Source organism: Stenella coeruleoalba (assembly GCF_951394435.1).
Source record: "Stenella coeruleoalba genome assembly, chromosome: 3".
NCBI lineage: Eukaryota > Metazoa > Chordata > Mammalia > Artiodactyla > Delphinidae > Stenella > Stenella coeruleoalba.
The window spans coordinates 172,395,308-172,421,775 of NC_137148.1; the positions used below are offsets into that span (position 1 = coordinate 172,395,308).

General features: G+C 59.4%; 2 protein-coding genes across 6 annotated transcripts; both read left to right on the forward strand.

The window, feature by feature from the left end:
• The first annotated feature begins 6,434 nt into the window (after positions 1-6,434).
• Positions 6,435-11,448, forward strand: ADAT3 (adenosine deaminase tRNA specific 3). Of its 2 annotated transcripts, none has more exons than XM_079919052.1 (2): positions 6,435-6,519; positions 10,372-11,448. In XM_079919052.1, the coding sequence occupies exon 2, from the start codon at positions 10,389-10,391 to the stop codon at positions 11,439-11,441; it is 1,053 nt and encodes a 350-aa protein (XP_079775178.1). In that variant the 5' UTR covers positions 6,435-6,519; positions 10,372-10,388; the 3' UTR covers positions 11,442-11,448. The 2 variants fall into 2 exon arrangements, with proteins under 2 accessions (XP_079775178.1, XP_079775177.1); XM_079919051.1 differs by having other exon boundaries at positions 6,459-6,519; positions 10,113-11,448.
• On the forward strand, positions 6,471-25,810 carry SCAMP4 (secretory carrier membrane protein 4). Of its 4 annotated transcripts, none has more exons than XM_079919054.1 (7): positions 6,471-6,519; positions 13,191-13,239; positions 14,387-14,515; positions 14,806-14,962; positions 16,680-16,781; positions 21,787-21,904; positions 23,589-25,810. In XM_079919054.1, exons 2-7 carry the CDS (start codon positions 13,233-13,235, stop codon positions 23,766-23,768), a joined length of 693 nt encoding a protein of 230 aa, XP_079775180.1. In that variant the 5' UTR covers positions 6,471-6,519; positions 13,191-13,232; the 3' UTR covers positions 23,769-25,810. The 4 variants fall into 4 exon arrangements, with proteins under 4 accessions (XP_079775180.1, XP_079775179.1, XP_079775182.1 ...); XM_079919053.1 differs by lacking the exon at positions 6,471-6,519 and adding an exon at positions 11,524-11,564; XM_079919055.1 differs by lacking the exon at positions 6,471-6,519 and adding an exon at positions 11,699-11,722.
• Positions 25,811-26,468: the final 658 nt, after the last annotated feature.

Here is a 26,468-nt window from a genome sequence, read left to right on the forward strand (position 1 = left end):
GGAAGTGCTCAAATGACTGCATCTCCAGATCTGGCCTGAAGCCAGGGATTCGGACCATGGTGCCTTTCGTCGCTAGGTGGCGACAGTGCCCGCTTGATCCTGGAGGTCGGGGAAGGGGCGCAGGGATGCGGCGGGGGTGGGGGTGGGGGGTGGGGGCGGGGCGGGATGCGTGAGCGACTGACTTGTCAGCATAATAACAATAATAACGTGGTCCCTTCGCACGAATTGCGCTCTCACTCTGGACAATGGGGACACCTCCGTAGACAACATGTCCAGTCTGCTCCAACATGGAGCAGACATTCTAGGTAAATATCACCAGCTAATATAAATGCTGGAAAGACAATACAATAAAGAGCTGGCCGGGAAAGAATAGGGAGTACTAGAGATGAGGGTTCCTCTCTGACACCCCAATCCCACGTGGCCAGGGGTGGGTCATTCCGCAGCCGCAAAACTCAGAGACGAAGATTTGTGGTCTTCCTAGCTGTGCCAGGCCCTGTTTTTGGCTAAGCTAGAACCACAGTGGACAGCTAGGCAGACCTTGGGTTGTTAGTTGGGGAGGTGCACACATAAATGTAAGCATAAATGTAAAATAATCAAAAGGACACAGATTCAATGAAAGATAGCTGGGTGGTTAGGAGATTGCATCTCTGTTTCCTCATCTTTAAAACAGGTTACACTGCTGTCTTACAGACTTGCTGAAAAGACTAAATGAGATGATATAAAGTGTTCAGAATGGTGTCTGTTTCCAAATAAGCACTTAGTAAATATTAGCCACTTTTTTTTTTCTGCATCACACAGTTTGCAGAATCTTGGTTCCTCCACCAGGGATCAAACCCAAGCCCCCTGCAGCAGAAGCATGGAGCCCTAACCACTGGACCGCCAGGGAAGTCTCAATATTAACCACTATTTTTTAAAAAATTTTATTTAGTTTTTGGCTGCATTGGGTCTTTGTTGCTGCACACGGGCTTTCTGTAGTTGTGGCAGGTGGGGGCTACTCTTCGTTGCGGTGCACGGGCTTCTCATTGCGGTGGCTTCTCTTGTTGCAGAGCACAGCCTCTAGGAGCACAGGCTTCAGTAGTTGCAGCACATGGGCTCAGTAGTTGTGGCATGCGGCCTTCAGTAGTTGCGGCATGCAGGCTCAGTAGTTGTGGCGCACGGGCTTTGTTGCCCCGCGGCATGTGGGATCTTCCCAGACCAGGGATCGAACCCATGTCCCCTGCATTGGCAGGCAGATTCTTAACCACTGAGCCACCAGGGAAGTCCCTAACCTCTATTAATTATTATCATTACTTTCAGCATCTGAGACCTGGGAACGTTACTTTCAGCATCTGAGACCTGGGAACGCAGAGAACGCTGTAGGTTTTAATTGTGTGTAAACTAAGTGTTAAAGGGCTGTGAGAAAAGAGGTTGTGTTTTAGAATTTTACAACACTTGAATTTGCTTTTTGGAAACTAATGTTTTCCGGCCTGGGGGAATGGCCAGATGAGCTGTGTGTGTGTGTGTGTGTGTGTGTGTGTGTGTGTGTGTGTGTGTGTGTGTGTGTTAGAGTCTGGGTAGGTAGGCAGGGATTCATTTATTGAAAGTGTCCTGTAACCTCCGGGAAACAGGAGATGGCAACCTTCCCCTCCTTGTGAGGCTCTCACAGCCTTTAATCTGCCTTTCCTGGGCAGTTGAAGGAAGCCCCCTGCAACCCATTTCCAGGAAGATCCCCAGAGAGGCGGGAAACACCTGGGGCCTATACAGCTGCCCATGGCAACCTCAGAAAGTCAACAGGATGAAAAGCCAGATAAACACAAGCCACACAACTTGGCTGAAGAAATGTTGACTTTGGCCCCAGCCGCATGGAGATAGAGGTGGCTTGGGGGGAAGCCTCTCTTCCCCCTGGACTCATTTGTTGACTGACTGCCCTGCAGAGGTGGAAGTCTTACCTCTGCAGCTGACACAGGCTTCTGACTGACTCCAGGGTGCTTTCTGCTGCTGTTGAGCTTCCAATTGGGGAACCGATTCCATGGTTTCGCCACATTTTGGTGGCAGACAGTAACCTACCACCGTGAGTTTTGAGGATCACGTTACTTGTGAGAGGTGCTGGATGATGAATCACATCAAAACAAAAGGGACATGGGACATCTGTGGTGGTCCAGTGGTTGAGAATCTGTCTTGCAATGCAGGGGACGCCGGTTCGATCCCTGGTCGGGGAACTAAGATCCCACATGCCGCAGGGCAACTAAGCCCACATGCCACAACTACTGAGCCAGCACGCCACAACTAGAGAGCCCGCATGAGTGCTGCAACTAAGACCTGACTCAGCCAAAACATATAAATAAATAAATGCAAAATTTTAAAAACCCAAAAAACAAAAGGGACACTATCAGTCGAAACTCTTGGTTTACAAAAGACTGAAGTCATGACTCAAATTAGCTTAAACCAAAAAACCAAAACAAAATACACAGGAAGGGCTAAGGGCCACCTGCTTCAGGTATGGCTGGATCTAGGTGCCTACACAGGGACTTTCCTGGTAGTCAAGAGGTTAAGACTCCATGCTTACAATGCAGGGGGCACGTGTTTGATCCCTGCTCTGGGAACTAAGATCCCACATGCTGTGTGGCACAGCTAAAAAAAAAAAAAAAAAAGGTGCTTAAACAATGTTGTGAAGGCATGGACTCCTCAACTTCTCTTTCTCTCTAAGATCCGCCCTCTTCTGTTTTGTCTTCATTCTAATTACATTTTTTTTTTTTTTTGCGGTACACGGGCCTCTCACTGTTGTGGCCTCTCCCGTTGCGGAGCGCAGGCTCCGGACGCGCAGGCTCAGCGGCCATGGCTCACAGGCCCAGCTGCTCCGCGGCATGTGGGATCTTCCCGGACCGGGGCACGAACCCGTGTCCCTTGCATCGGCAGACGGACTCTCAACCACTGCGCCACCAGGGAAGCCCCCATATTTTTTTAACTGAGGCTCATGGTCCAGACATACAAATGCAAAACAACCACAATGATGCTCCCAGAAGGCTTAAGTCCAGCTGATAGGTGGGGGTGAATGCACAAACGAGGAACAGCAGAGTGGCTAGTATCTAGGGTCAGAGTCTATGTGCGACATGGTCACGCCCTCCAGATCTCAGAGCTGTTGGGTGGCAAAAAATGACTCATGGAAGCTCCGGGCTTCCACTGTATGGCACCATGAGCGACACTGCTTATATTTCAGACAAAGTGCCTGGGATGACTCTCATTGGTCCCACTTGAGTTACATGTTCATTCCCCGAACCAATCACTGTGGATGGAATCTCTGTGGATGGAAATTCTCTGATTGACGGGGGGCTAAGTTGATAATGGATCTGTAGAGCCACATGAGCATGTGAGAAGGACAGTCCCCCACAAACATTGGAGTGCCATGTCCAGAAGGGTATGCTGGATCCTAAGAGAATAGAACACAGACACCACTTACAATTGCCCGGCTTTGATGGGGTTTCCAGTAAGGAGATGCCAACCCATTTCCATTGCCACCCCATCCCAGTCCTGGAAACATAAGCACAGGCAGCTCCCCCATCTTCCTGATCCAGGACCAATGTCGAATAATACGCTAGTGTATGGAAGGCCCCTGTTCTGGTTATCCACTCGCGTCCATTGATGGACACTTGGGTTGCTTCCAGGTCTGGGCTGTTGCGAGTAGAGCTGCTAGGAGCACTCATGTACAAGTATTTGAGTCCCTGTTTTTAATTCTCTGGGGTGTGCACCTGAGAGTCAATGCCCTGACTCCAGTCTCACCCCCCTCTCACCCCCTCTGCTGTATCCATGCCGATGACCAGGCAGTACCCGAGTGAAAGAGACACCCCTGGACCAAGCTGTTATGTGTGTGTGCCCTGTTCTGCCCACCCGCCACACTGCCTCTCCCTCCCCGCCTTAGCGCTGCCCTGTGGATGCACAGACTTGGTGCGTGACTTCCATTAGAAAGATTCAGTGGCAGGCATCGGGGGTGTGTGTGGAATTCCCTGGTGGTCCAGTGGTTAGGACTCAGCACTTTCACTGCCGGGCCCGGGTTTGATCCCAAAATTCTGCTGCTGTGCAGTGCAACCAAAAAAAAAGAAAAAAGAAAAGAAAGAAAAAAGAAAGATTCAGTGGGCCTTTGTTGGTTTTTCTCCCCAAAGTGGAGTTCTTTGTGTTGACACAGAGGATGTTATGTTGTAGGCAGACATTTGTCTGCATGGACAGCCTGACAGCAGGGTCCCTGGACAAGGGGACCCCACTGGTAGACAGGTGGGTTGGAGGCCAGCCAGCAGCTGTCAGGTTGCAGCCAGAGGATTGCCGAAATCCTGTCTGTCCCTGTCCGGTAAGGAAATGAAGGCAGCATGCAAACAAGAGGCAGAGAGACAGGGATCATTTCTTTTCTCTCTTTTATGTCTTTCTTGTTTTCAGGAGAATTTCACACAACACAAAATTAACTGTTTCGACAGTACAATTTGGTGGGATAGAGAGTACATCCACGATGTTGTATAACCATCAGTCCTATCTAACTGTGGAACATATTTATCACCCCAAAGGAAACTCCATGCCCATTAGCAGGCACTCCCCATCCCCTCCCCCAGCCCCTGACCCCACCATCTACTTCCTGTCTCTGTGGCTGTGACTCCTCCAGGGACGCCCTGTGAGCAGAATCAGACAGTATTTGTCCTTCTGTGTCTGGCTTCTCTCACTGAGCGTCACGTCCTCAAGTTTCATCCATGTCATAGCAGGTGTCAGAATCTCCTTCCTTTTCGTGGCTGAGTAATATTCCACTGTATGGATGGACCACATTGTGTTCATCCATTCATCTGATGACAGATACTTGAGTTGTTTCCACCCTTTGTCTATTGTGAATAATGCTGCTATGAACGTGGGTGTACAAGTATCCATTCAAGTCCCTGCTTTCCACTCTCTTCCGTATATACCCAGAAGTGGAATTGCTGGATTTTTGGGTAATTTTTTGTTTAAGTTTTTGAAGAACCACCACAATGTTTTGCACAGCAGCTGCACCATTTTACATCCGTACCTGTATGTGTTTTTGCATTTTGAGAAATTAAAAGTAAGCAGAAAGATACATTGAAGAGATTCATTTTTTAGATGCAAATAATCTAGGCATTGCTTTTAATAACATACCAGTTAAAGAGCATTAAAAAAAATCAGCAGGGAATTCCCTGGTGGTTCAGTGGTTAGGACTCCGCGCTTTCACTACTGCCAAGGGCCCAGGTTCAATCCCTGGTTGGGGAACAAGATCCCACAAGCTGTGCGGCAGGGCCAAAAAAAAAAAAAAAAAATCAGCAAAACAGGGACTCTTGGCTAGCTTGGCTAGCTTGAGTGGGACATGCAGGGATGGAAAGACGTCTCTAAAAAAAAAAAAAAAGTTAAACTAAAGCATACATTAATCTGAGTATTTAGAAAAGAAAAGAGTGATTAGCTTCCAGCAGGATGGTTTCCTGGAGTGCTGTTTCACATAGGAATAGATTGGGACACCAAGAGATGCTTTGCAAATTAAGAGGAGAAACACAGGGGGTTGGACTCTCAGGGTCCTACAAGGTTGAGGAGCTGGGCTGCGGGGGGGACTCTAGGAGGTGGGTTCTACCCTCCAGCCACTGCCTTCCAAGGGTAGACGTTGAACGGATACCTTGGTTCTTGCAGGAGTGGAGCAGGGAGAAAATGGAAAGATTGAAAATTTTCCCTCTTCAGGGTCCTTCTAGACCTAAATCTTTCTCCTTGCTTAGCAGTGGGGTTAAACCACGGTCTTCCAACCCCCCCCCCCCGCACTGTGGACAATTTGGGAGGCTGCTTTGGGGGCGTCCTATGCATTGTGGGGTGTTTGGCAGCATCCCAGGTTTTGATGCCAGGAGGAACCCCAGGCATAACAACCACAAATGTCCCCAGAGATCGCCCAGTGTCCCCTGGGAGTGGGGGGACAAATTGCCCCTGGTTGAGACCCTCTGGGTTTAACCTCTTTAACCAGAATGAATAACCGGATTTGTTCATTAGCATGTCTCGCCTGGGAGAGTCAAGAGGTCCCTTTCGCTTACTGTAGAGATGGAAAAGTGAGGCCGGAGTCGGCTGGGGCCCCAGAGCAGAACTGGAACCAGACCGCATCCTCGTCTCTGGGAACAGGCTCTCCGGTGCCACGTGGCAGCAGCAAACTGGACTCGGGGAGTGACTGCAACGGGTGGCGTGTGCCTCTCCGCCTCAGTCTCTTCACTCTGCTGATTTCCCAAAGGGCCCCCAGGGTCGGACTTTTCCCGCCGCCCTGATGGGTCTCGAACCCTCAACTCAGAGCTCGCCCCCCCCCCCCCCCCCCCCGCCGGTCACGGGAGCAGCGCTCAAGAAAGGGGCGGAGCGCGCGCGCGCGCTCTTGTGGGGATTGTAGTTCAGGCTCCGCCTCCGCCTCGCGCTGACTCCGCCCCTGGAACTACGCTCCCGTCGTGCCCCGCGGCGCCAGGCGGTGAAGAGGCGGGGCAGGCGGGCCGGTTGCTAAGACTTGGTGAGGCGCAGCGCTTCCGCCCGTCTCGTCAGGTAAGCGCACGGCTCCGGGGTCTCGGGCTCTTGCGTCCCAGGCTCCCGCGGAGGGCGAGCGGGAGCTGGGGCGGGGTTGCGGCTGCGGTGGACGCCGGCCGCGCGGGGAGCTAGGGAGCAACCTGGGCCGGGCTCGTGCGCGCCTCGGGCGGGCGCGGGGAGCGGCGCGTGTGCGTGTGCGCGTGCGCGTGCGCGCGGGGCTGCCGGGCCGCGGGACCCCGCTCTCCGCGCCATCGCCCTTCTGCGCGTGCGCGCGCCCCTGCCGTCCGTGGTGGAGACCCCGTGCCCCAGCTGTTTCCGGCGTGCCTTGCCCAGGGGTCATCGCGGCCAACCCTCTACCTCCGGGCTGTCCACTGGACTGTCCACTTACCAGCTTCCCGCCCGCTTTGGGGGAAATGCCCCAACCTTTCTGTACGTCCTGAACATTGATAATCTTTTCTGATACTTAAGGAAAGTGTGAGTTTTCAAGACCTTTTAAAATTGTGACCTCGGGTCTCTCCCACACCCCACATGCACGAGGTTCTCGAATTTTCATGCACGATGGCCCACTTATAGGGTGGCCAGGTTCTGCAGATAAACACGCAGGTTGCCCCCTTAAATTGGAATTTAGTGTAAACAACACACACACATATTTTAGAATACGTATATCCCAGTGATTGCATGGGACACAACGATTATGCTAAAAATTTATCTGATCATCTGGAATTCGAATTTAGCGAAGCGTCCTGCATGTTATCTGCGGACCCCACTTTGTTGGGGAGCTTGTCAGAAATGCAGATTTTGGGGTCCTCCCCCTTCTATGGGGCCGAGTCCTGGAAACCGTATTTGAAACCAGTGCCCACCCGGACTGTGTGAGTGTTGGAGACTCCAGCCCTGGCTGTTCCTTCTGCCCAGGGCTCCCCACCCTCCCTCCAGGCCCAGCTCTGTGTCATCGCCTCTGAGGAGCCCTCCTGGAGTCTGCCCGTTGCAGGGTACTGGGCCCCTGAGCCTCCTGTGGATTTTGTCACTTTCTGCCCCAGGCAGCCATGCATGGCGGTGGCCGTGGATCCCATTTCACAGAGGGGGAAGCTGGGGGTGGGGTTAGGACAGGTAACACCAGGTCTCAGCTAGGAAAACGTGGGCTGGGTAAGGGCTTCGGGCAGGGCTGGGACACACCCAGGGGTGAGATAAGGCCCCTTCCTCTGGTTGGGTGTCACCTTCAGAGCCTGACTCAGCTTGCTGAATAAGCCCCGTTGCCTCCTCGGACCCCAGACCCACAGCCCAGGAGTTCCAGGGCACCCAGTGAGGGGACTGGCTGTTAGGTGTCCTGACTCCCTGGTTCTGCAGACCCTCCAGGGCCTGCCCCACGCAGTTGAGCCCTCCCTGAGCCTGGCAGCCGGTGCCCGCCACAGAGGCTACAACCGTAAATGTAAACAGTTGTGAAAGGGGCTGCCCCCCCCTCATTGGAGCACAGGCACCTTTATGAGGTGCCCTCGCTGTAGGCAGAGGGAGGTGGATACACCCAGGGAAGGGCCTGAGCTTGGCGGGAGCAGCAAAGAGCACAGCGGGGAGGGTGGCACGCAGTGGGGCGCCCAGAGCTGGGGGTGGATGCGGGGCTTCAAGGACGAAAAGAGGACCAGGTCAGCCTCCGAGCGCGTGCGTTTAGGTCCCCGCGGACGATGAAGCAAGTCGCTGGGTGGGTCACCCTCTGCGGACCCTGTTTCTCATCTGTAGAAGGGGCTCAGGACCCCCATGGTCCGGGGCTCAGAAGGCAGAGTCGGGGAGCTGCTGGCCACCTGGCCTCAGCGTCAGGTCCTGGCTCTGTCCTCCCAGCCACTTGGCCCCAGGCAAGTTCCTTGGCCTCTAGAAAGGGAACAGCCCCACAGTCTCTGTCCTGGGTCATGGGAAGGAGTCAGGGAGCCTGTTCACGGCAGTGTGAGGACGTGCGGTGGTTCCAGTGCCAGCAGTGGTCACGAGGTGCTGGGCCTCGTTTGGGGCCGGCTGCCCTGGCGACCACCACATGTCCCCCACCACCCGCAAGGAGCAGCAGCTCTCCTGAGATATGATTCACACACTGTGTGGTTCACCCACTTAAAGTGTATGAGCGTATTCACTATGTTGTGTGATCATCACATCTGTCTAATTCCAGAAAATTCCATCCCCCCAACAGGAACTCTGTCCCCATCAGCAGTCATTCCCCATCCCCTCCACCAGCCCCTGACAGCCACGAAGCCACTCTCTGTGTCTGTGGATCTGCCTGTTCTGGACGTTTCCCGTCAGTGGAATCACACCCTGTGTGTCCTTCTGTGTCTGGCTTCTCTCACTGAGCATCGTGTTCTCAGGGTGCAGCCACGTTGTAGCGAGTGTCGGGGCTTCACCCCTTTACATGGCTGAGTGATACCCCTGTGTGTGGAGGGACCACGTTGTGTTTATCTGTCCATCTTTCTGTGGACATCTGGGTTGTGTCCGCCTTTTGCTGCTGGAATCCTGCCGCTGCAGACATGCGTGTGCGGGTGCCTGTGTGGATGTGTGTTCCAGTTCTCCTGGACACACACCTAGGAGCGGATGGTGGCCTGCTGTATTTAGGCATCCTCCCTGGGAGCCGGCAGCCCGGCCAGCAGTGTCCCAATGGCAGCCCCCTGGACACACACCTAGGAGCGGATGGTGGTCTGCTGTATTTAGGCATCCTCCCTGGGAGCCGGCAGCCCGGCCAGCAGTGTCCCAATGGCAGCCCCCTGTATTTGTCATTTGTTTTATTTTGATCAAACAGAGCTTGCATTCTTGGAGATACAAACGGGACTGTGTCTGTCTTGCCCAGGAGACGATTTTATCTTGCCCGGGAGACAATGGGAGCTTTTGTGGCCTGGGGCAGGCTGTGCGGGCCCTGGCATCCTGGGCACGGTGTGTGCCGGGAGCAGATTCAGAGCCAGTGCCCCGGACCCTCCTGAGGGCCCCCGCCTGGCACGGGCGTCATGGGCGCCCGAGGGGCCCGTCCATGCTGGCTGCTTCTCAGAGCTGCCACCTGCACCCCTGGTCCTGTGCGTTTGCCGAGCTCGTATCGTGAGCTTCGGACAGGTGGTGCTGGGCGAGGACCTACCGTGTCCTCTGGGGGGCCTGTGAGCCGGGGCGCATCACAGGAGCAAAAGCCTCGTCCGGAGGGAGAGGCGGAAGGGGCTGGCCCACTCCGAGACGCCGCCAGGGTGCAGGGTGCTGCGGGCGTGGCACCGAGATCCTCTGGGGTCCCGCGAAGGTCATCTGTAGTGCATCTCTAACGTCATCCAAGGCAGCCCTGACCAGTAGGAATATAATGTGGGGCATGTATGTGAGATGAAGCGTTTAGAAGCCATGTTTTTGAAAAGTATGAAGAAACAGGTGAACTTAACGTTAGTAATACGTTTCTTTAACCTGAGACAGGCAGGGTATTCCCACTTCAGCACGTAGTCGACACGGTCGCTCCCCGGTATCCATGGGGAACTGGTTCCAGGACCCCCAAGGATAACAAAATCCGAGGATGCTCAAGGCCCTTATGTAAAACGGTGTAGTGCAGACGGTCCTCGGTATCCGTGGAACACAGAAAAAACTGAGACAGTGTATGTTCTTTCTTTTGTATTAAGTCTCTGAGGTCCGGTGTGCATTCTCCCAACGTGAGACATCTCAAAGCAAAAGGGGGAAAAAGACACCGTAACGAGGGCGGTTTAAACTCTGTGCAAAGCAAGCGTTAGTAGGCCGTGAGTGAGAGCACGACCGCTGATGCGTCTCGCTCGGTTGGACGAGCCTCCAGATTCGGCACGCTCCTGGGACCGACCCCTCGTCCGGCCCAGCAGGCTTCCCGCAGCTGAGGATGATGCCCTGCTCCGGTGTCTGTCCCCGCAGTCGGAGCCCTGCCGAGGATGGACCCCACCCCGGGCGACGTGGAGCCACACAGAGACGCGAAGGCCGGGAGCCCCGAGCGAGAGCCGGCGTGGCAGGCCCTCCCGATCCTGTCTGAGCAGCAGTCCGGCGCTGTGGAGCTGGTGCTGGCCTATGCCGCGCCGGTCCTGGACAAGCGCCAGACCTCACGCCTCCTCAAGGAGGTGTCAGCCGTCCACCCGCTGCCCGCACAGCCTCACCTCAAGAGGGTGCGACCCAGCCCCCGCCCCGGCTGCCCACACGCGCTGGAGATGCTGCTGTGCCTGGCGGGTCCGGCCGCGGGCATGCGATCGCTGGCCGAGCTCCTCCCGCCGCCGGCCGTGGACCCCCGTGGCCTGGGCCAGCCCTTCCTGGTGCCTGTGCCCGCGCGGCCGCCCCTGACCAGGGGCCAGTTTGAGGAGGCGCGCGCCCACTGGCCCACCACCTTCCACGAGGACCGGCAGGTGACCCGAGCCCTGGCCGGGCAGCTCTTCTCGGCACAGGAGCGGGTGGCGATGCAGGGCCACATGGAGCGGGCCGTGTGGGCCGCGCAGCAGGCGGCCTCGCGGGGCCTGCGGGCCGTGGGGGCAGTGGTGGTGGAGCCGGCCTCAGGCCGCGTGCTGGCCACAGGCCACGACTGCAGCAGCGCGACCGGACCCCTGCTGCACGCCACCATGGTGTGCATCGACCTGGTGGCCCGGGGCCAGGGCCGCGGTGCCTATGACCTTGCACCCCACCCCGCCTGCTCCTTCGCCCCAGCCGCCGCCCCCCCAGGCGTCCGCGCGGGCTCCGTGCACAAGCTGGATGAGGACGCCGATGGCCTGCCCTACGTGTGCACCGGCTACGACCTGTACGTCACCCGCGAGCCCTGCGCCATGTGCGCCATGGCCCTGGTCCACTCCCGTGTGCGGCGCGTCTTCTACGGGGCGCCCTCGCCCGACGGCGCGCTGGGCACCCGCTTCCGCCTCCACGCCCAGCCGGACCTCAACCACCGCTTCCAGGCCTTCTGTGGCGTGCTGGAGGCCCAGTGCCGCCGGCTGGACCCCGACGCATAGGCCCGGCCCGGACCGGACCGGACCTTCCTTAGCCTCCCTCATGTTGCCAGGGGCTGCCGGCCCGTCTCGGCTTGGGGACACTCGCGCTGTTGCTGCCGGCGCGTGGGGTACATGCCTGTCTGGGTGAGCTCTTCTCCGGGCGTGGGCGTAGCGGGGCTCCAGCCAGGCCGAGTAGCCGGGCAGCTTCAGACCTGGGCCTCTGGGGCCACCAGGATTGTGTCTCCTTTTCTCAGGTGTCAGGAAACAGCTCTGACGTGTGAAAATAAACAACTGAAAACCAGGTCGGTGTCTGGGACTTCCCTGGCGGTCCAGTAGTTAGGGCTCTGTGCTTCCAGTGCAGGGGGCACAGGTTCGATAAGATCCCACGTATCAAGCGGCGCAGCCAAGAGAAAAACAAAACTAGGTCGTTGTCTGTTGACAGAGGAACGAGGGTCCCTGGATCGGGGTGGCTGCTTCCGCCGACACTTGGGCTTGTACTGGAGGGGATGCGGGCGGTGAGCTTTTGAGCCACGTGTGGGCAAAGCGGGGCCCCCGGAGTCTGGAAGGCTGTGGCTGGACTCTGGGGAGGAGCCCGGCCAGCCTGGACTCAGCTGACCACATCAATTTCCCGTCCTTCGCAGGTGCCCACGGGGTCCCCAGAGGGGCCCTTGGGCTCTTCCAAGGCGGGTTAGCTCTAGGACCCGTGTGCGAGGGGCTCGGAGCAGCCTGTTTGTCCATCCAGCAGATACACGTTGACTGACCACACCGTGCCACAGGGCCCTGAGACATCCCTGCCCTGAGCCCCCGCTCCAGCCCCCAGCTCGGGGATGCTCCCAGCCCGTGGGGACAGGTCAGGGGGGCTCGGCCAGAGCCGGAGCAGTGGGCAGACAGTGGGGCCTGCAGGCAGGAGGGCAGGGCCAGGCCGGGCTGAGGGTCCCAGTGGGGCCCTCACTGAGCAGGGGGCCGGGGGGTGGACCCAGGGAACTCTCGGTCACTGGATCCTTCCCACCTGGACCACCTCCAGACAGGGCTCCCCCACCCACTCTGGTGCCAGGCACAGGGGGCAGTGCAGGGCCAGCTGTACCGTGAGGGCCAGGTGGGCGCTAGGCGTGGCCACATTGCCTGGCCCGTTTCCTGAAGATGACACCATCTGCCCACAGGGCCCTCGTGGAACAGGTGAATTCAGCTCAGTTACGCGCCTCGGTGGTGTCTCCTGTGAGGGGCTGCTCTGTGACACGGGCTCCTGGGCTCCTTCTGGGCAGGGCCGCTGGGTGCCGGGTCTGTCCCCTGGCATTTTACTTGGATTGCAATGGGGTCCTTGGCCTTGCAAGACTCACAAGGGCAAAAACCGCAGACCAGAGAGGTTGTGTGGTTTGCCTGAGGTCACACAGCAATGAGCATGGACCCATTTATCGGTGATTCAGAGATTCTTTGTGGCCATAGGAGGTGCTCAGAGCCATCCGTGGATAAAGGGGAAGTTCGGGGGGTGGGGGAGATGAGGCAGGAGGGCAGTGGGGGTGGGTTGCCGGGATCCTCTGGCCTGATGCCTCCCCTCGCATAAGTGCCAGGCTGCCTGGGGGGCTCTGAGGTGAGGTGATGACTGGGATCGCATGTTCAGGGCTGGGCCAGCCTTTGGGCCAAGAGCCCAGATACCCCTGTGGACAGTTTGGTGGTTAGGACGGTGCCCGCGGTAGCCCTCTGGGACTGCAGTTGGCGTTGGGGTCACCCAGCAGACATGGGGACCCCCTGACTGTGACTGTCTCCCTCCAGGTGGCTGCAGGCTTCTGCCCCTGCCCTGTCTTCACAGCGGAAATGTCAGGTGAGTCCTGGCCGCGTCGCACAGCGAGGGCTCCGGCTTCTCCACTCCTCTGGGAAGCGCTCGGGCGCTGGACGCTGTGCTGCGGGCAGGATCACGTCCCCATTGAGGCCCGTGCAGTGCCTGCCGTGGCAGCGCGTGCGCTAAAACGGAGCCATACAGAGATGAGCACGGCCCCTGCGCCGGGAGACACGCGGGACCGGAAAAGTTTCGTGCTGAAAACCATGAAGTCTGGACCCCGGGACCCTGGAACAGGACCCTATTGCAGATGTAACTTAATTTGAGGTCCCAATGGAATAGGGTAGCCCTGATGTCTCATGGCAGACGTCCTAAGAAGGAGGAAATGTGGGCACAGACACACAGAAGCCAGGGAAGATGGGGGCGGACACTGGAGGGACGGGTCCACAAGCTCAGGACGCCTGGAGCCCCCAGAAGCTGGAAAGGGCAGGAAGGACCCTCCCCTGGAGCGTGTGGAGGGAGCGTGGCCCTGTCACACCTGGATCTCAGTCATCTGGTGTCCAGAATGGAGATGGATAAATCTCTCTTGTGTTAAGCCCCCCAGTCTGTGGTCGTTTTGTTACAGCCGCCCTGGGAAGTTCATATGTTCCGAGTGCCAGAACCTTCCCTGGAGTCAAAGGTGTGAATGGCACGTGGGCCCTGCCATGGAGTCTGTGTGTGTTCCTGTGACTTCTGAGAAATCACCACAAACTCAGTGATTTAAAATAAAATTTGTTCTCTGACAGTCCTGAGGTCAGGAGTCCGACTGGGGCTGAATCCAGGTGTGGGCAGGGCTGGTCCTTCCGGAGGCTCCAGGGGAGCAGTGGTTCCCGCCTTTCCAGCTTCTAGAGGTGCCGCGTCCCTGGCTCGCGGCCCCTCCAGCATCCTCACAGCCAACAGTGCAGCATCTCCCATCTCTCTCTGCATCTGATCCTCCCGCCTCCCTCTTATAAGGACCCTGTGATGACGCTGGGCCCCTCGGGGAATCCAGTGTCCTCCCCATCCCAGGGGCCTTAATTAGTCCCACCTGCAAAGTCCCCTCTGCCCCGTGAGGTGACATGTCCACAGGTCCTGGGACCAGATGGGCGCATCTTTGGGGCTGCTACAAGCTGATTGCAGTGTGGGTTTTGTTCTGGCTCCTCTGTCCCTGCAGAAAAGGAGAACAACTTCCCCCCGCTGCCCAAGTTCATCCCCCTGAAGCCCTGCTTCTACCAGAACTTCTCTGACGAGATCCCTATCGAGCACCAGGTCCTGGTGAAGAGGATCTACCGCCTGTGGCTGTGTGAGTGGACAGGGCAGGAATGGGGGGCCACCTGCACCACCCAGAGACCCAGGCCTGGGACAGAGGCAGGCTAGGAGGCCGCCCTGCACCCGGGCGGTGAGAGCCTGAGGGTTTGGTGATAAAGCTCCTTTCTGCTGATCTCCTGTCCGGTGTGGATGGAGCAGGGGGCGGGGCCGGGCCCTCTGGACCCTTCTCTGGCCTTGGGGTCCCTGCACTCATGGGAGCCGCCGTCCAGGGGTGGGGGGTGTCCCGGCTCAGCCCCTCTCTCCCCCTTCGCCCCCTCCCCACAGTCTACTGCGCCACCCTGGGCGTCAACCTCATCGCCTGCCTGGCCTGGTGGATCGCCGGCGGCTCGGGAGCCAACTTCGGTCTGGCCCTGGTCTGGCTGCTGCTCTTCTCCCCCTGCGGCTATGTGTGTTGGTTCCGGCCCGCATACAAGGCCTTCCGGTGAGTGGGGCGGGTGGCCTGCACCCTGCAGGGGCCCTCGGGGAGTGTCTGGTGCTGACAGCCCCAAACTGAGGGGAACAGGCTACCTCACCGCGTGCGCTCCCCTCCGTGCCCGGCCCCGCGTGGGCTGCATCCTGGTCTGCATCTGCCGCCGGGCGCAGGCGTGAGCTCCACCCCCTCCTCTTGTCTAGTTCGGATGGCACTTAATATCGGGTCTGCAGACAGCGGCCCACGGGCCAAAACCAGCTGCTGCCTGTTTTGTTCACTTCTAAGAATTTTATTGAGATCATATTTTTACATGTTATCCAGCTCACCTGCTTAACCGTTCAGTGTCTACTATCTTTACAAGGTTGGACAACCATCACCACTGTCTAAAACCCCAAAGAGAAACCTCGTGCCCATTAGCATCCCCCCATCCCGCTCCCCAGCCCCTGACAACCATGAACCTGCTCTCTGTGTCTGTGGATCTGCCTGTTCTAGACGTTTCCTGTCTGTGGAATCACACACTGCATGTCCTTCTGTGTCTGGCTTCTCTCACTGAGCATCGTGTTCTCAGGGTCCATCCACGTTGTAGTGAGTGTCGGGGCTTCACCCCTTTGCGTGGCTGAGTGGTGGTGCCCCCGTGTGTGGAGGGACAGCAGGTTTTGTTTTGTTTTGTTTTTGTTAATAATATCGTGGGGTTTTTTTTTTGGCTGTGTTGGGTCTTCGTTGCTGTGCTCACGCTTTCCTCAGTTGCAGAGAGCAGGGGCTACTCTTCGTTGCGGTGCGCGGGCTTCTCATTGCGGTGGCTTCTCTTGTTGCCGAGCACGGGCTCTAGGTGCACGGGCTTCAGTAGTTGCCGCACAAGGGCTCAGCAGTTGTGGCTCACAGGCTCCAGAGCGCAGGCTCAGTAGTTGTGGCGCGTGGGCTTAGTTGCTCTGCGGCATGTGGGATCTTCCTGGATCAGGGCTCAAACCCGCGTCCCCTGCATTGGCAGGCGGATTCTTAACCACTGCGCCACCAGGGAAGTCCCCCCACAGCTGTTTATCCATCATCTGTTGATGGGCGTTTGAGTTGTTGCCACCTTTTGGGTGCTGTGAATCTTGCTCTGTGAATTCAACCCCAGCCAGCCCCCTGCTACTCAGGTGTGTGCCATGTTTGCCCCTGGAAGGTCCCTGAATCCAGGACTCAGTGGGAGTCATACAGGGCCCCTGGTGCCCTCTTGGGGGCAAGAATCAGAAACCTGCTCACATGTGCTGAAGCAAAAGGGGCCTGTTGCTTGAGGCCCCAGGCTGGCTGGTGTGACCGTGCGCAGGAACGGGGACCCCCGAGGGCTTCGGGGACTGCCTGGGAGCAGCCCTGAGCTACGCGGGCATCCCTGCCTACCCCGCCCTTCCTCTGCTGTGGGTCCCCTGGCGCCTGCCCTCCTTTCATGAGCCGGAAGCGGCCTGGGTGAGCCCCGTGCAGCCTCCCTTGTCCGGGGCAGCAGGCATGGGTCCAGCATGCAGAGCACCTCAAATCCACGATGAACCTCCCTTGGGCCACGCGGGTGCGGGCATGTCCTTAGGACACTGGAGGCTCTTAAACTTCCCAGGAGGAGTGTGTCTGGGTGACGTCCTCTGGGAAGGGCAGTGCTGGGCGCCTCCTGATGGGAACTGCAGGGGAGGGGCCGTCCCACTCCCGCAGCCTCTGCCTCTTCCTCCTCGGCCTCAGTAATGGCTGTTTTCCTTTCCTCCAGATCTGACAGCTCCTTCAATTTCATGGCGTTTTTCTTCATCTTCGGAGCCCAGTTCATCCTGACCGTCATCCAGGCTATTGGCTTCTCGGGATGGGGCGCATGGTGAGCAGGGCCCCCGAGAGCCCGCGACGAGCGGGGTCAGCTCTGGGGCCACGAGTCACTTGCTCGTACCGTTAGTGCAGGCTGAGCTCTGTGACGAGGACCCCAAAACTCCGACAGCCGGGACAGGGCTGATGTTTGCTCCTTGCTCTCGTCAACCCTCCAGGGAGCTGCCGGCTCCGGGGGCCGGGTGCGGCGGATCCGCCCGCCTTCTGCCGCCTCGTGCGTGGTCACCCGGCCCCAGGAGGACCTGGGAAGCGTGGTCCATGGTGTGTCTGGGGGGTGGGAGAGCAGCTCGAGGGCCTGCCCTGAGCGGCCACCTGTGCCTAGGCCTGCCATCTAGGGGGTGAGCCGTTTTCCATTTGTTTGCTTTTGGGGTATCATACGAGGTTTCTGTGGCTACTGTAACAAATTACTCCAGATTTAGGGACTTGAAATGAAAGAAACTTATGTCACATTCTGGAGGTCAGAACTCACTTTAACCTGTGAGTGGGCAGGGCTGATCCTTCCGGAACCTCCAGGGCAGCAGCGGTTCCCGCCTTTTCCAGCTTCTAGAGGCGCCGCACCCCTGGCTCGCGGCCCCTCCTGCATCCTCACAGCCAGCAGCGCAGCGTCTCCCGTCTCTCTCTGCCTCTGACCCTCCCGCTTCCCTCTTATAGGGACCCTGGGATGACGCTAGGCCCCCCGGGGAATCCAGGGTCATCCCTGTCTCGGGGGCTTTAACTTAATCTCACCTGGAAAGTCCCTTTTGCCACCTAAGGTGCCACATCCGCGGGGCCCTGGAGCAGGACGTGGCAGTGTCGGGGCAGCGGGTCCATCTGCGGCAGGCAGTGCCCAGAGGTGGCGCTGGGCGGTTGCTCTTCCTGCCGCATGTGCCGCCTGGCGTGTCCCCACGCCAAGAGCCTGGCGTCTCTTGGTAGAATCTCTCGGCGTGTCGGGACCTTGCCCGTGTGAGCAGCGGGGGGGTCTTCTGGGTCACGCCCTCTGGTGGATCTTCTGGCTCCTGGGTGGGCGACGCCTGTTGCCATTGCCTTCTAGGTGTCCGTCCCCGTCACTCTGCCGTGTCCGCGGGGACGGCCGCCACGTGCCCTTGGCAGTGGTGAGCTGTGCGCGCTCTTTTTCTTGAGGCCCCGCTGAGGTTGCACGGCCTCTCGGTGTCCGTTTGCTGCCGGGCCTTCACCCCTCCCCAGGATGGAGCCTGTCACCCAGGGTCATCTCCAGGGTGCGTCTCTCCGGGTTCCTGACATTGCTCCCTCCCCGCATGGTGAGCAGACCCTGAATGCTGGGCCTCCTCTCGGCCGATGCCTTCCCAGATGCGGGTGTGGGGTCCTCAGGACCACCCCAAGTGCAGGGATTCACTGGGCGACCCCCAGGCACGGCCGAGACCCCAGATCCAGTGGGAGAGTAGGTGCCCGGGTGGACTCCACGTTTGCATAGGCGGTGTTGGGACGGGGAGCCCCTGAGGTCTGGTTCCAGACGCGGCCTCACGCTGGCACCCAGCCGCCTTCTGCCTGGCCCCCCATCGCCGTGGTTTCTGCGCGGACGGGCAGGGTGCACACCTTCCTTGGGGCCCAGCCTGCAGAAAGGGAACATCGGAGCCGACCTTCCCACCTCCCGTGGGGGCCTCCCCAGCTGGTGACCTCACCTCGTGCAGGGGCTGCCCCGAGATGTTGCCCTTGTTTGGGGAGGGGGAGGGGGGTAGTAATAACAACGGTGACAGTGACGGTGACAGTGCTCCTGGGTGTGCAGGGGGGCTTGGGCACCTCCCAAGGGCTGGCTCATTTGCTCCCCTTGAAGGGGTCTCCTGACTTCCTAGTCTGCAGACAGGGGGACAGGCGTGGATGGGGGCAAGGGTTAGGGTCAGGGTTAGGCTCCGTACCTGGTACCCAAGGCCCTCCCCTTCCTGCCGGTGTGGGCAGCTGTCCTGGCTCTGGTCCCGTATGGGGACCCCCGGCCTCCGCAGATGTGGGGGAATAGATGGCGCCTGGCCCGGGGGCCGCCTCGGGGCTCAGTGCTGGGGCTGGGGCCGAGGAGCTGCAGCTCTGCCTGTCTGCGTTCACCCTGACGGGCCAGCCTGGGCTTCCCCCGCCTGGGGTCTGCCCCGCTGCTGAGCCTCCCCACCCGGGGTCTGCCCATTCCGGGGGTCTCCTCCTGGCTGGCTGGGGTGTCCCTGTTCCCGGGGTCTCACCCTCCTGCCCAGGTGGCCGCAGTCCCGCAGGTCACCTCCAGGGAGCGAGTGGACCACTCGGGGGTCAGCGTGTGGAGCCTCGGGGATGCCTTCTGGGGGCACCGGCTCCCAGCCAGTCCCGGGCCCGCAGGTCTGTCCCTCCCTGCTCACCCCAGACGCTTCCCTGTGAGTCCGTGCAGGAGGCGGACTTTTAAAACCCCTGAGACGTCTTATACGTAAAAGGCTGCGATGCTGCTTTGCGCCAGGAAACCAACAGTGACCCCAGCACCTCAGGTGCTCAGACGTGTCCTTCCTGCCCTCTCGTGACCTCACGTGGGGCTCCTTAGAGATTCACGGACCCGGGGCAGAGCCCGCCGCCCACCACTCGGCCAACTCCCCGCCCACATCTGACGTCCTGGCCTCGACCACACATGGCGGGTGCAGTGCTCTTACCCACCTGCAGGTGTCCCAGGTTTCCACAGTGTTTCCGTGACAGGTCTTTCCCCTCGGGGATCCCTGTGGGTTGTTAACGTTTGGCCTTTGCGGTTGGTTCACATCAGACTCCAGGTGAGGTGTGAACGCCTCTCTGATCCGGGAGCTCGACCGTCTGTAGTCTCCATGGTAGGGGCTTTATCTAGGTGCCTTCACAGCCAGAAAGGCAGCCTCTTAAGCGCATGATTCAGTGGTTTTCAGTGTATTTACAAGGATAGAGGTTCATCACCTCTATCTAATTCCAGAACATTCCGTCACCCCAAAAAGAAGCCCGTCCCCATCATCAGTCACCCACACCCCCTCCCCAGCCCCTGACAACCATGCATCCCCTCTCTGTGCCTGTGGACTTGCCTATTCTGAACGTTTCCCATCAATGGAATCACATTCTGTGTGTCCTTCTGCGTCTGGCTTCTCTCACTGAGCGTCGTGTTCTCAGGGTCCGTCCACGCGGTAGCGAGTGTCGGGGCTTCACCCCTTTTCGTGGCTGAGTGATGCTCCCGTGTGTGGAGGGACACGGTATGTGTGTCCATTCACGGACACATGGTGGACGCTTGGGTTGTGTGTGCCTGTCTGTTATTGCTTGTCGTTCTGCTGTGCGGTTTCTACAGGTATCCGTGTGAATGTGTGTTCTCATTCCTCTTCCACCTGGTTGTGGAATTGCTGGGCAACACAGTAACTGTTTCGCTGTCTGAGGAGCTGCCAGGCCCTCCCATAGCCTTTGCAGGCTGCATCCCTGTGCTGTCCTTTTGCACCTCCTGTCCCCATATCCCTGGCTCTGTCCCCTCGAGCTCCTGGCTGAGTGGCCTTGGGGGAGCACCTGGCACCCTCGTGTCCCTGCCGCCTTGTCTCCAGGCCTGTCATCCTCCCTGCCCTCCCCCCACTGCCGCTTGCCTTGGCTGACCCGCCTGGTGGGTGCAGCAGGCTCTGCACATCTGTCCGTAGCTGGTCGAGGCCGGTTTATCACCCACTGTCCTGAGTGGGTCACCCTGGGCTGTTGGTGATACTGCTCTCTGGAAGCTCTGGCTGCCGGTCCCTCTGGGAGTCTGGGCCGTGGAGCCAGGTCCGCATCCTACGGCCCTACCCTCCCCAGTGGCCAGGATCCATGGCCCCAGATCCGATGCGAGATCATTGGTCCCCAGAGTGGCCCCTCCCCCAGCAGAGCCAGCCCCTCCTCCCCTCCCAGGAGCCCACAGGACAGCATCCAGCCCCCCACTGGCCCAGCCCCATCTGCCTGTCTACCTACCTGAGCCCCCCAGCCGCCCGGCTGTGCTCATACCCCTCAAAGTGCAAAGCAGCGTGTTCTGCTGTCCTTGTTTGTATACAAGGACGTCTCTCCTGGTTTCACAGAGGGGCGAGGCCTGTTCGTGTGTGCCTGCAGCGGGTTGCATACGTCTTATAAACTCTCTCAGGATACATAGTAGATGAGCTACACCAGTTCCCTCTGGGCTGGGGAGGGGGTCGGCAGGAGAGAGGCTGTCTATTGTGTTTTTTTTTTTAATTTCCTGAATCTTGAACAGTGTGGTGTCATTACTTGCTAAGAAGAAACATTCTCAAAAACACCCTATTTCCTGCCTCTCCCTCCCAGAGACCAGATGGGTGTTCTTCCGCGTGTGGACTAGGGACGCACCCAGTGACCACCAGCTTTTCTCTTGTTTTGCTGTCTCCTTAGCAAACTGATGTTCCAGTCATTCCCAGCCAGTGGGCGTTTACATGTTACCCTCAGCTTTTCCTTCTTACAAACAATGGCCGTGGCATAAATTCTTACAAGTGAAATAGTTGGGGGAAAAGGAATGAGCGCTGGGGCTTCTCTGGTGGCGCAGTGGTTGAGAGTCCGCCTGCCGATGCAGGGGACACAGGTTCGTGCCCCGGTCCGGGAAGATCCCACATGCCGCGGGGCGGCTGGGCCCGTGAGCCATGGCTGCTGAGCCTGCACGTCCGGAGCCTGTGCTCCGCAACGGGAGAGGCCACAACAGTGAGAGGCCCACGTACCGCAAAAAAAAAAAGAAAAAAAGAAAAAGGAATGAGCACTTAAGTCTTGTTGTAGGTCACACCCCATTGCCCTCCAGGAAGGGTGCACCCCACACTGACAAAGTAGTGTTTGTTTCTCCATTCCCTCACGATGTTTGCAAGGACGATGGTGTGAGAACAAGACTTTTTCTAACTTGCACATCTTTGTTGGTGGGTTCGAGCATCACTTCCTAAGTTTGTTGCTCCTTGTGAATTGCCCATTTTCTCTGCCGGTCATTTACCTTTTTGTTGTTGATTTATTGGAGCTCTTTACATATGAGGGATGGTGGGCCCTTGTCTGGAGGTCATGCTGGCTCCCACACGCTCTCTCGCCCCTTGCAGTGGTTGGCTGGCCGCGATTGGGTTCTTCCAGACCAGTGTCGGGGCCGCCGTGGTCATGCTGCTTCCGGCTATCATGTTCTCCATGTCGGCCGCCATGATGGCTATCACGATCATGAAGGTAACTCCTCTGGGTCCTGAGACATCCCACTTCCTCTCTCGCATCCTGTGTCCTGACCTCCCATCCCCGGGGGCTCGTCTTACCCTGTTTTGGGAGCAGGAGACCGAGCATCGGGAAGTGAAGTGAGCGCTGTCAGCAGGGCACACCCTCCGTGGTCCGGACCCTCGACTGCTCAGGCCAGGGCCCTGCCGTCCTGCCCACATGGCCTTCCAGGGAGGAGGGACTTGGGGAGACAGTGCCCTGTGGCCGATGGTGACCACTGCCTGCCAGAGCCCCTAGCACGCGTGTCCCAGAGGGTGGTCCACACTGCCAGTTCAGCCACCGCCGGCCACTAATCGCTGTTTACAGTTAAATCCAAATTGAGTAAAGTTAACTAAAACTAAAAATTCCTTGCGTCCATCGCACCCACCTCCTCCCGAGCGCTCAGGCGTGAGGGTCTGGCGCCGACCAGCTCCACTGTCACGGGCTCTCCTTGGACAGCCCCACTCCAGGCGTTTGGAGGCTTCCAGCGGGAACGTGAGCCCTATAGTCTGGGGGCATCGGCTGCACGAGGGTTGTCCTGGGGCCACGTGGAAACTGACGGGTGATGAGGCTTATGGTGCGTCCACCTGGCCTTCCCGGAGGTGACCCTCTCGGCCGGGCCCCTCCTGTGCGCTCAGTTCCGCTGCTCAGGGAAGCCAGCCCTACCCACAACTTTTTTTTTTCTTTTTTTTTTCCCCATGCTGTGGGGCTTGTGGGATCTTAGCTCCCTGACCGGGGATCGAACCTGCACCCTCAGCAGTGAAAATGCAGAGTCCTGAGCACTGGACCGCTGGGGAAGTCCTGAAGGCTGGGTTTTGAGTCCCTTCCAGCCTCTGTGCCGTGGGATCTCAACTGTTTTGTCAGGTTTTGAGGCCTGCACTGTTCCGGAGCCCTGGGTCATCTGGAAGGACAGAGGGGTGCCTGCCCCTCCGTGTTTGCCCCTGAAGTCCGCTGGCTCTGTGGATGACCCGAAGCGGGCAGGAGGAACCAAGGGAAGCCTGGGGAGATGCTGGGACGAATGTGGTGCAGGGACAGCTGCGGTTCCAGCAGGAACATCTCAGCAGCAGACGGGAGGGCTTCCGAGCTGAGCGAGTCCTCCAGAGCAGAGCTGCCCCATCGGGGTCCCCAGCACCGCCCCGGTTTGGGGCTTCGCCGGGAGGCCATTGCACAGGAGAAAGATAAAGGACAGAAGCGTCAGCTTCGCTGCTCAAGAGCCTCAAGTTAAAACAAATGCCATCTTCTCAGTTAGTGGATTTGCTGGGACTTCCAGAAATAGCCCAGCCCCGCGTCCGAGGGGCCCAGCCTTCCTGCACGGTGGGGAGGAGGCAGTGGTCCGTCCCCAGAGGTCTCTGCTGAGGAAGTCATTGCAGAGATGCCCTTGGCAACACGGGGGCCCGGGGCCTGATGTGCCCCGGGAGTTGAGTCACCGGGTGGTCGCCAGGCTGCAGGACTGTCCTGGACGAGCCCCTTTCCGCTGGGGTGGCGGAGACCCTCGGACGGGCAGGCAGTGGTCACAGCGCAGGCGTGGCCTTCAGAGCCCCCCCCACCCCCGTCTCAGCTTCTGCGCTTTTTCTAAAGCTCCTGCAGTTTGTCATCTGTTTAAGAAAAGCCCCGCCTCGAACCCAAGTGGGTCTCTCCACCGTCCTTTCCTCCACCCCCGCAGGTGCACAGCATCTACCGCGGGGCTGGCGGGAGCTTCCAGAAGGCGCAGACGGAGTGGAGCACAGGCGCCTGGCGGAATCCGCCATCCCGGGAGGCCCAGTACAACAACTTCTCGGGGAACAGCCTGCCTGAGTACCCCACCGTGCCCAGCTACCCGGCCAGCGGCAGCCAGTGGCCTTAGGGGGAGTCCGGCGGCCCCGCTGCCCGCCCTCCACCGGCCCACCTGCCCCTCGCCATCCACTCCCACTGCCCTGGGTTTGGTGAGGCCCCACCGCCAAACGGGACGGCAGACCCCGGGGCTCTCGGGGACCCGCCCCCGCATTCACCTCACTCCCGAGAGCAGGGCTCCCTGCGAGCTCTGCCCAGAAGCTGTCCGGCCGCCGCTGTCCAGCAGAAGGCCACCCCCTGTGGTCCTGAATGCGTTTAGTCACCGTGACGTCCACTGTGCTGCAGCCACACCCTCTCCCCTCGGGCCTCGCAGGTCAGAGGTGGGCCGGCTGCCCCCTTTCCAGAGCTGCTGACGCGGAGAAGGGCCCCGGTCCTGCGTCCACCCTTCCCGGCCTCCATCCGGGTGGTCGCCCTCGGCCCAGCTTCCAGTAAGAGGGAAAGAGGGAGGCCTTCCCAGCACCAGGTTCCGGTCCCTGGTGGGAGACGGAGGGGCGTGACGGTAGCCGGATCCTCCATGTGTTTCCCCTCTTGTGGACTTGCCGCCTGAGTGCCATGATCTGAGCTTCACCCCGTCTGGCTGGCTGTCCATCTGTCCATTGGCAGCTTACCTCCAGTCCCCCCGCCCATGGCCACGCTCATTCCGAGACGCTCTCATCTCCCCCGGAGGGGTCTCAGAGCTGGGACCCTCAGGCGGGACCTCGTCAGATCTGACACCTGGGACCAACTCGCTCTGCGGGGAAGGGGAGCCACCGGTCTGTCCCCGATGGAAGCAGACGGGAAACCAGATGCATCTCCGCAGAGCGCACGCCCCAGGCCGAGCGCTGGGCCCGAGGCTCGTGGGCTGCCGTCCACGCAGCCCTGCCGGGGCCGCGGGACCAGGAGTTGGAGTCCCTGAGGGGACAGAGGAGAGTGACAAGTCTGTGCCTTATTAGGAATCTGAACCCGCCCCTTCGCTCTGCCCTCCGGTCCTTCCAGCTCCTTCCCAGACAAGCAGCCTGCACCTGTGTGAGTGGATGGGCCCCCGTCCAGGCTCCCGGGCGCCCCGGATGCTGCCCCTCGGCTCCTAGCCGCCCAGCCCTCGGGGCAGGACGCCCTTCCTGTCGCACCAGCTGGGCCGCCCCCCACGCCTCTGCCTGCTTGCTTGGCTACTCGTGCTGACCACCCCGCGGTGCCCGAAGGTGGCTGCGAGAAAGCGCCCGGGTCTGGGACCCTAATGGGCCCCTGAGATGGCGTCCCCAAGGCCACCTCCCGTGATGGAGGCGTGTGCCGCTCTCCCCGTGGGGCCGAGTCTCGGCGTGAGCGGGGCGCCACCAGTGACGGGCGATGAGCAGGCGTCAGCCAGCCTGGGATCGCCCACAGCACCCACCCCCACCCCGCTCCTCGCTGTGCGTTGTGGTTTTTGTTACGTGAGAATATCCAGGAAATAAAGACATCCTTTCTGCATCAGAGGAGCCTCCGTGGGGGCTGTTTTTGGCGCCATGTGGTATCACCTCCGGGGCCTTCCTCCCCTGGATCCCAGCGCCCACGGCCTCCGGTGGGATAAACCAGGACCAGGCTGTGCGCTGGGCCGAGTGCCGTCCACGCTGCCGGCCGCCCCTGCCCGGGACCCTGCCCCACCCACCGCGGAAGCTCGCCCGCAAGCCATGTCCCTTCGTGTTCTTGCTTTCAGTCACATTTTCTTCACGCTCAGCAGCTTTCATCTGAGAAAGAAAATTTGCAGGAAGTGAGACACCAGCGCCACTTGCCGGGAAGGAGACACGAGGGCTGAAGTGGCTGAGATAGGAGCGGTGTGGGTCTGCAGAGGCCCCAGCCCGGCTCACGGGGGGCCCTGGTGGTGGAGTGGACACCCTGCGTGGACACAGGAGAGCGGCGGCGGGTCTGTTACCCCACGGACACCCGGGGAAGGAAACGAAGTCATCAGAGAGGAGGCAGACGGAACCCAGAGCAAGTGGCGTGGGTTTCCTCGCGTCCCCCCAAGTTCACATGAAGTCCTGACCCGGCACCTCAGAGTGGGACCTGTGTGGGAACGGGGTCTTTGCGGGAGTAGTTAGTTAAGGGGAGGTCACACAGAAGCAGGTGGTCCTAACGCAGCAGGACTGGTGTCCTTAAGAGGGGGGCCGTTTGGACACACACGGGGAGGGGCCACGTGAAGGCAGAGGCAGAGATGGGGTGAGGCCGCTCTGAGCCTAGGGTTGTGGGGAACCCCGGAAGCCAGGGGAGAGTGGGGGCGGAGGAGGGCAGGTGGTCCCTGGGCAGGAGCCAGCCTGGGACCCCGGATCTCGGGCTCTGCCCTGCCGAGCTGAGGGGATACACGTGTGTGAGCCGCGCAGTCTGCGGTGCTGGGTCGCGGGCGGTGTAGGGCTCACCTGTCGGTGTGGGGGACGTGGGTCTGGGGAAGGGCATCTGCGTCCTCGGCTCAGAGGTGACGGGGACACAGGACAGGGTGGAGGTGAGGGGACCAAGGCCAGGTCGAGAAGGGGACCGTCTGCTGGGGCGGCTGTGACGGGACCACTGACCTGGGACCTAAACGAAGGATTTATCCCTCCCGGTTCTGGATCCAGGTGTGGCCGGACTGCACTCCCTCCAGACTCCAGGGGAGGGTCCTTCCTGCCTCTCCGACCCTCAGGGCGCTCCAGGCTCTGCCTCTGTCCTCACAGCCTTCTCTTCTGTCTCTTATGAGGAAACCATCCTTGGATTTGGGGCCCACCCCACA

Bases quoted from the DNA above. Each gene is read 5' to 3' on its own strand.
- ADAT3 (XM_079919052.1), top strand. From the start codon at position 10,389: ATGGACCCCACCCCGGGCGACGTGGAGCCACACAGAGACGCGAAGGCC.
- SCAMP4 (XM_079919053.1), top strand. The intron at 14,963-16,679 runs GTGAGTGGGGCG...CCTTTCCTCCAG, and splicing joins CCCGCATACAAGGCCTTCCG to ATCTGACAGCTCCTTCAATT. The intron at 16,782-21,786 runs GTGAGCAGGGCC...CGCCCCTTGCAG, and splicing joins TTCTCGGGATGGGGCGCATG to TGGTTGGCTGGCCGCGATTG.